This window comes from Epargyreus clarus, unplaced genomic scaffold (genome assembly GCF_041222505.1).
Source record: "Epargyreus clarus isolate Ecla_fem2 unplaced genomic scaffold, WU_Ecla_fem_2.2 ptg000035l, whole genome shotgun sequence".
In the NCBI taxonomy this organism is placed as follows: Eukaryota; Metazoa; Arthropoda; class Insecta; order Lepidoptera; family Hesperiidae; genus Epargyreus; species Epargyreus clarus.
Window position 1 is genome coordinate 1656780 of NW_027332240.1, and position 8620 is coordinate 1665399.

The 8620-nt window shown below is 38.0% G+C and overlaps 1 protein-coding gene across 1 annotated transcript; it reads left to right on the forward strand.

Moving 5' to 3' along the window:
• Positions 1 to 36: 36 nt before the first annotated feature.
• mRpL39 (mitochondrial ribosomal protein L39) lies at positions 37 to 8147 on the forward strand. The gene is made up of 8 exons (XM_073092133.1): positions 37 to 205; positions 1338 to 1517; positions 2954 to 3054; positions 4154 to 4295; positions 5144 to 5362; positions 6140 to 6253; positions 6935 to 7050; positions 8009 to 8147. The coding sequence occupies exons 1-8, from the start codon at positions 136 to 138 to the stop codon at positions 8075 to 8077; spliced, it is 1011 nt and encodes a 336-aa protein (XP_072948234.1). The 5' UTR covers positions 37 to 135; the 3' UTR covers positions 8078 to 8147.
• Positions 8148 to 8620: the final 473 nt, after the last annotated feature.

The following is an 8620-nucleotide window of genomic DNA, read 5'->3' on the forward strand; positions in this document are numbered from 1 at the left end:
TCATCTGGCAACTCTACTTTTGTCAAGCAATCAATCTGTCAATAGTGAAGTGAACTGTCAAACGCAGCTGCACATAACCTCTTGTTTACAAATTTGTCGCTATAATTTATTTTTATAAAAAGTAGAAAGTCCAGAATGAACCACCAATTACTATTACTATCAAGATTATTTCGACTAAATGGAACCAAAACCCTACCATTTATTAGTGAGTATTTGATTCATATATTTTATTTCATTAATGTTTTATAACCCAGAAATTTACGAAACCGAATTCGTATTTTTGATTAAAGACAAATTAAATAATAATAATAATTTAATAAAAACGTTTTATTTCAGACTAGGTTTGTCCATATTTATTGTTAGTATACAGTTCAAGCTTAACCTATGTTAGTATACACACAGAAAAAATAAAAATAAGAAAAAGAAAACTACCACACTAATAATAAATACATAAAAATAAAACACAAAAAGGAAAGAAATCTAAGGTCTATTGGTGCCGACGAGTGCACCATGAGGCTCTCCAGAGTAGGCTATAATAATAATATAAGCTAGATTGGAGATTCTTAACATTTTTATCTTTGGACCATTAGACAAAGCGCTGGCTTAGTGCAAAGTAGTAGACTTTATCATCAGAGCCGGATTAACCTTAAGGCAGAGTAGGCAACTGCCTAGGGGCCCAGGCTCGACAGGGGCCCACTGCAGACTCCGTACTAACACGAAGCCAACCCGCGTTGAGCACGCATAGAGCCTGCGTATGTCTGAACCCGCCCTTAGGACGTCATCCATGCCTATATCGGGAATTGTATTCAGGAATGTAAGTAGAAGGCAAAAAAAAACATTATTTAGTCAGTCAGAGTAGGTAAAGAAAAGGGGCCCGAGAATTGTATTGCCTACCGGCCCATACAGGGTTAATCCAGCTCTGTTTATCATTTAAGAACTTTATTTATAAGAACTCTTAGGTGTGTAAGTTTCGTCACCATGGCATCCTTGTTTAAACAAGTATTAACTAATTTCTAATACACATATAATTTTTGAACATCATAGCTATAGTCCGTGCCAAACTTCTAGTCCACTCTAAAGTTTTTGCGCGCAGGTTTAGTTAGCATATACTCCGTAATGTTAAGGCATACTAACTCAGTTATGTATCAGTGGGCGAGAGCGGGCAGCGGAGGGTGCCCCGTCCCGCTAATATCTGCAATTTGCTATTGCGACGCGACTTGTGTCCATATTCGGAGCGGACTAGCAATTTGGCGCGAATTATATGTGTCTGGGATTTGAACCTCGGATACCTTTAAGAGGCAAAATTTTATATTAACTATAAAATATGTATATTCTAGGATCCCTAACAACAGCAGAAGCAACAGAACGTCGGCACCATCTCTTCGAGCTGGAGGAGAAGAGACAGATGGAGAACGTGGGCAGAATAGAGAAGATAGAAGTCCAGTACAAGGGGAACCCAGAGCATTGTACGCTGGTCATGAATAAGGGTATCTCCACACCCTACGACTGTGCTAAACGTAAGTATATTTTTGTAAGTATATTTTACATTTTCATTCAAATTTATTGTTATTCACTTTTAAAATTTTTTTTTATTCATTAATTAAATTATTGAATGAATTATAATTATTTATGCTCTGTATTTCCACTTAAACTGTTGTTAAGTCTTAATACATGAATGTTAATGTTGGTATTACATTGCAATGCCCTAGCAGGGTACATGCATGTTCGAATACCCTATGTGACACTATAATTATGTACTGTATGCATGAGCAATAAAAAATTGAATTTGAATTTGGTATTAATGCATGCCGTTTGTGCCTATAATTGAGGTGACACTTAGTTTGTAACTTATTTAGTCAAGCCTGTGTATTGGAGGAGATGGTGTACACTTTGTTGGTGCAACTAATAAAAATAAATAAATAAATATTGTGGATAAAAGTACACATGGTGCATTGGTGCTGGCCAAATGAGGGTTTGAGACCATTTTATGTCCATATATAGCAGTGATAGCCTAGTCATAGCAGTGATAGTCTAGTGGTTAAGAAACTCGGCCTCTCGATCGAGGGGTCCGAGGTTCAAATCCCAGGCACGCACCTCTAAGTTTTCGAAGTTGTGTGCGTATTAGAAATTAATTATCACTTGCTAAACGGTGAAGGAAAACATCGTGAGGAAACCTGCATACCTGAGAGATTTATAAAAAAAAAATCTCAAAGGTATGTGAAGTCTACCAATACGCATTTGGCCAGCGCGGTGGACTATGGCCTAATCCTTCTCATTCTGAGAGGAGACCCGTACCCAGTGGGACAGTAATGGGTTGATGATGAGGTCTGTACACAAAGGGTAAAAACAGAACCCCATTACTAAGCCTGAGCTGTCTGTCTGTCTATCCATCTGCCCATATGTCACAGGGCATATGTCCTCATGAACCATAATAAATAGACACTTGAAACTTTTACACAGTATAAGGGTGTAACTAAAACAAATATTAAAAAAAAATTGTGGAACAAAACCTTCTGTATGCATGTTCCACTCGCACTTTACCACTTTACCACCAAGATGGTAGAACCCATTGTGGTTCGACTCCGGCGGCACCACCGCCACACCTATTTCTACCTAATAACAGCATTGTTAGGCGCTGCTGTGTTCCGGTTTGAAGGGTGTGGTAAGGGAGACAGACTTTTCCGAGGCATTCCAGCTTAGTCCTCAGGAGTAGCGGCGTATCTGTGGCCGACCTCAGGTAGGAATATCTAATCCTATCTGGGGTTGATTACAGATGTCCATGGGCGGCAGTAGCCACTGACCATCAGGTGGACTGTATGCTCGTCTGCTACTATATTATAAAAAAAAAACAACTTGGCCAATTCTATTGTGTGTGTATCCAGTGCTGAAGTGGGAACATTAGTGTAATAATGTCAGAAATTAATTTAAATAAACCGATCATATACCATTTCAGATCTAAGTGAATGGCATATGGACACCAGTGCCTTAGCCCTACTGGACGGTGCTGTCTATTGGGATATGCACAAACCACTGACAGAAAACTGCACTCTGGAAGTAAGTTCATATTGTATATCTACACTCTACTAATATTATAAAGAGGAAAACTTTGTTTGTTTGTTTGGTTGTAATAAATAGGCTCAAAAACTACTGAACCGATTTTAAAAATTCTTTCTCCATTCGAAAGCTACATTATCCACGAGTAACATAGGCTATATTTTATATGAAATATATTTGATAACTAGATTTTGAGGCGGGAAACACTTTGCCGGGTCAGCTAGTATTGTATGAATTTTAAGCTTTTTCTTATCGAAATTTGCTTAAAATATTTTTGTGGAGGTCTGTATTATCACTACTGTAATACAAATTATTGGAGTAAGGCCGTTACGCCGTTTGTCCATCGCCACCGTCACCGAACACTGTCATCTCGGCCGCCGATATTTCGAGTAGATTGTCGTGACCGCTAGATCGGCACCGAGATTTTGACGGGCCGACGTGCCGGCAATATAAATCACATTGGAACTTGTACATACACTGCCGTCACACGCGTGACAGTTGGAATCAGGGCCTGATTAACCCTTAGGCTAATTAGGCTGCAGCCTAGGGCGCGAGGATCGGGGGGGGGGGGGGGGGGGCGCGCCAAAATTGTGTCTTCGGCACTATTAATTTCATGCTAGTAAACAAAGTCAAAACGAATACATTACTTTTGAGGTTTATCGTAACGGTGGGGGCGCGTCTTTATAATTAGCCTAGGGCGGTCAGAACTCTTGATCAGTCGCTGGTTGGAACAAAATAAACCGGCGATATCGGTCGCGGTGGACAAACTATCGCCGTAACGGCATATTAAAATCGGCCCGAAATCTCGTTCTCGATATCGGTTCGATGAGGGTGGCGGTGGACAAACGGCCTAAGGCGTGGATAGCTATTGGTAACTCAAATAAAATATAAATCTTTTAAAAGTACGAAACCTTCAATAAAACTGCTGCTTTATCAACCAGAATCGACAGCTTAGCGGTCCCTCTGAAACATAGCAGCGCACATGTTTAACCACTAACGGTCACCCATCCAGCTGCCAATGTTGCTTTCTGTCAGTTACAATGTACACAAACTAGCTATGCTTGCTTCTCTCAAAATTATTAATTGGTCTTTGTTTTAGCTCCAACACTTCACGATAGCAGAGCCTCAGCAAGTGAACAAGGCTTTCTGGAGGACATGCTCCTTAGTGCTCGGAGCGAGTGTGTCTATGGCGTTCAAAGACAACGTGCCGGTACAGCTGCACAGCTTCCCGGGGCCAGATAGTGAGTATTAAGATACCTTGTATATTATAATAAACTAGTGGTGCCCGCGGCTTCGCTCGCATTTTAAAGAAATAATATGACATACATAAAACGCAAAATTTGTACCTGCATTGGAATGACAGTGGTGCCATCTGTCGAAAATTGGTCTTACCAACTCCCAAACCCAAGTGGGCTCTTGGACAACAACTTTGCTAACGATTATCACTTGATCAAATGCATAGTTTCCGATTCTATAACTACTTACGAATTAAAAATTAATTAAAAAAACCTTATTAGTAATGTCATACTGCTAGTTTCGGCAGTGGATTGGTAAAACATGACATGGATTTAAAAATATTTATAAGGCCATTACCAGCACTATTCGACTATGGAGGCATCATTACACTTATTTCTGCTTATTAACAGCAGTGTTTTGCTCTGCTGTATTTCTCTTTGAAAGGTTATCTTCAGGATTAGCAAGATTACACGGACTATCGTGTAAGACTGCTAGTCCGCTCTGAATATAGAAATGAATCGCGTTGCCGTAGCAAATTGTGTGACCTGCTCGCATCAACTTCAGAGCGGACTAGCTGTTTGGCGCAAACTATATCTGTAGCCGATTTCAGATTGCACTCTAATTTTAACAGGAGTTGATTACAGAAGTCCATGGGCGGCAGTAGCCACTTACCATCAGGTGTTCTGCATGTCTGCTACTCCTATATTATATTATAAAAAAATACATTAAGAGTTAAACCATAAATCTAACATAATTCTACCAGAACTGCATGTTCGGTTGCTCCTAAATCGAATAAAAAAATATACCAGTGATGATCCATAAACCTAATTCTTCTATCATCTCCATTCTCCAGTCCGCAGCGGCTCCTTCATCTACGACGTGGACATGCCATCCCTGGAGAACTGGCAGCCGACCCCTCAAGAGCTGTACACGCTGAGCGCGGAGGCTGTGCGCTTGTGTCAAGCGAAGCACCCCATACGACGGCTGGAGGTGGCTGAGCCCCTAGCGGCTGAGATGTTTGTGGATAATGAGCATAAGGCGAAGCAGATACCCAGTATTGCGAAGGCTAATGGTGAGTTACGTGATGCTTAGTGTAATTAGTGCGCCACCGTACAGTCACGAACATAAATATATGACTATGGGCAGATCAGCAAAAATATGTGACCCAATAACGAGTTCAATAATATATGCCTGCACGAACGCAGCAAAAATATCTGACATTTATAGGCAGCAAAAATATGCGATGATAACATTGATCAAATAATTGTGACATGTGTTTTGACATGTGACGTCAACTAAGGTGCAATAATATAAGAACACAAACATAGTGTTGTATTGTAAAAATGTATAATATGAAGAATATTACAAAAAAAACTTGATTTCATTTAAATGCAAACTACCCAGATAAAATGCTTAGAAATTTTGTATAGAAGTTTTTAGATTGTATTGTATTGTATTGATTGATTTAGATTGGTTTGTAATATACCATTATTTTTAGAAAGGGTGAACACAACACAACAACATTTTGAGATATTGTGGTCTTTAAAATGAAAACAAAACAGAAAAATGTAGCATGACTAATATTCCACACTGCAAATATCAATGCAGTAATGCTTATACTATTATTAAATAGAAATGGGTGTGGCAGTATTTCCTCCGGTGTCGAACCATGGAAGATTCCATCACCATTTTTGTTTTTTCAATTAATTTTTTGATTTTTATCTTTGTATCTATAGTTTTAAAAATTGTACTGTGTGCTGCACTTGTCTTGAATAAATGTTATTATTATTATTATTTAAGCTTTGTTGTACGAAATTTTGTATTGTTAATTCATTCTAATTTGCTTTAGGTAAAGTGACGTTATACAAAATCGGCAAACACGTGGACATCTCGAAGGGCCCGATGATCAGTCACACGGGACAAATCGGCAGAGTCACTATCACATCTGTACATAAGTTGACTGGTAAGAAATTTCCTTTTTTTTACATGAAGTAGACGTAGAAATGTAGTATGCAGTCAACCTAATGGCCACTGCTACCTATGGACATCTGTAATCCAGTGGATAGGATTGAAGCCAAGCTCGTCCACACATGCCTTGCTACCTCAGAGGACAACACCAGTTAGTAATAACTAATAATTAATCTGTTAGTTAGTTAGTTATCCTATTAGTAATAATCTAAATATATATAACTCAAAGGTGACCGACTGACATAGTGATCTATCAACGCACAGCCCAAACCACTGGACGGATCGGGCTGAAATTTGGCATGCAGGTAGATGTTATGACGTACGCATCCGCTAAGAAAGGATTTTGGTCAATTCTACCCTCAAGGGGATAAAATAGGGGATGAAAATATTACTTCGTAACGCGAGCGAAGCCGGCGGCAAAAGCTCGTTAATAATAAATTTCAAACGAAGTTCGAAATTTGATTCAGAGCATTTTTAAAGTAATCTCAGGCATGTTGATTTCCTCACAATGTTTTCCTTCATAATCATTGCAAAATAATTAGTTTATAACATAACTTTGATGTTTGTAAAGGCCTGGTATTACTACCTCGAACCTCCATACTGAGTGGTCAAGTTTCAACTAGGCTATCACTGCTATACATTTTTGGCATTTTTATAATATTTTGAATGTTTCCAGGTGGTCCAGACAGCGACGTGAAGCAGCTGTACAGGTTCCAGGGGGTGGCGCTGCCCACCGGCATAATGCTGAACCACTTTGCATTCTCAATACTTACGGAAAGAGCTAAAAAATTGGTAAGGATGTAATTGTGTAGTAATTATCCGTTATGATACGAGAGGGCGCTACATGTATCCTGAATCACGCTATCGATGTTTTTGAGATTTTATGTACAAAATCAAGTTTGTGGTTAGATTTGTGAGAGCATAGCCGTAGCGAGTAGAGTAGAACCAATTTTGTGCCAAATTAACCAGTAAAGAAGCACTGCTTTATTTGCCAAATGATGCACACACTTGAAATTATGTTTTCTCTTTTTGTTAACAAGAGTGACGTAACGAAACTTGTAGTTTGACTGCAATGGAAACACCGCTACACCGGTCTGTCTAATAACAGCGATGTTCAGCATTGCTGTGTTCCGGTTTGAAGGGTGTGTTAAGGGAGACATACGATTCATAATTAAGTGTCTAAAATGTAAAAGGTGTTGACCTATCAAGAAAATACGTTTCAAATGGTAGTTTCTTATTTTTGACGATATTAAAGTAATACAACGAAAATAAAATAATAATCTAAATATATTTAGATCAATTTACATTTTTTAATATTTATAGTAAAATCATAACAAAAACAAGATTTATGGTAGAAAATTCAAATGTGATAACGGTAACACAATCGGGAGCCAAAACATTTTTTGTGCCGCAATTTTTATGTTTTGTTGTTGATGTTATTTATATTGTGTGTATTTGTTAAGTTTTTGTTGAGTTTGTTACAGTTTTCGTTTCTTGTTAATTTCGTATCGTATTTTGACAATGACAAACAAAGAATGTTTATATTTTGAACACATAATTATGAACTAGACTATAGTATACTTACCCCAGGCATTTTACCTAATTCCTCAGCGGCAACGCATCGAGGGCCGACCTTAGACAGATATATCCATGGGCGGCAGTGGCTATTATCTATTCTATATTATTACTCGTTGGTGGACTGCATGCTCGTTGATACTTCAAAATTAAAAAAAAATACTTTCTTTTCCAGAACACAGCAAAATCTCCAATCAACCCATTCGGTATCACAGAACAAGAGAGAATAACGGCCAAAGCTTGAATAGTCTAATTTGTAGTAGCTAGTTGGTTATTTATAAGAAGTTTAGAAATAAAACATAAGGTCAAATATTTACATGATTTTTATTGGTCTTGTACATTTTGTGTGAAAATTGGAAATGTGCATACAATTTTATTTGGTGATATTTAAAATTTAATCCCTTGATAGAAAGGGAATACAACAGGTATATTTACGGCACTTTGCCTACAACTTTCACGCACACATGCTTATGTCCTTATCATTATGCCCTTCATTGCAAAAATTGATTCACTTCATAAAAAAACTATATTTTTTTACAAAACCTAATAACCTGACTGTTTTAAACCTATAGCCTATATTTATAGCTGAATTTTAGACGAATTCAATGACACCTCATATGTTAAAATCGTTAAGCTATCTGGGCTGAGGCCGTGTCAAAGAATGAGACATACATACATAAAAACATACATACACACGAAAAACATCCTACGAAGTCGGGTAAAAAGTTATAACCTTTATTGTTTTTTGAAAATCTTATAAGCTTTCAAATAATATTGTAGAATGCAA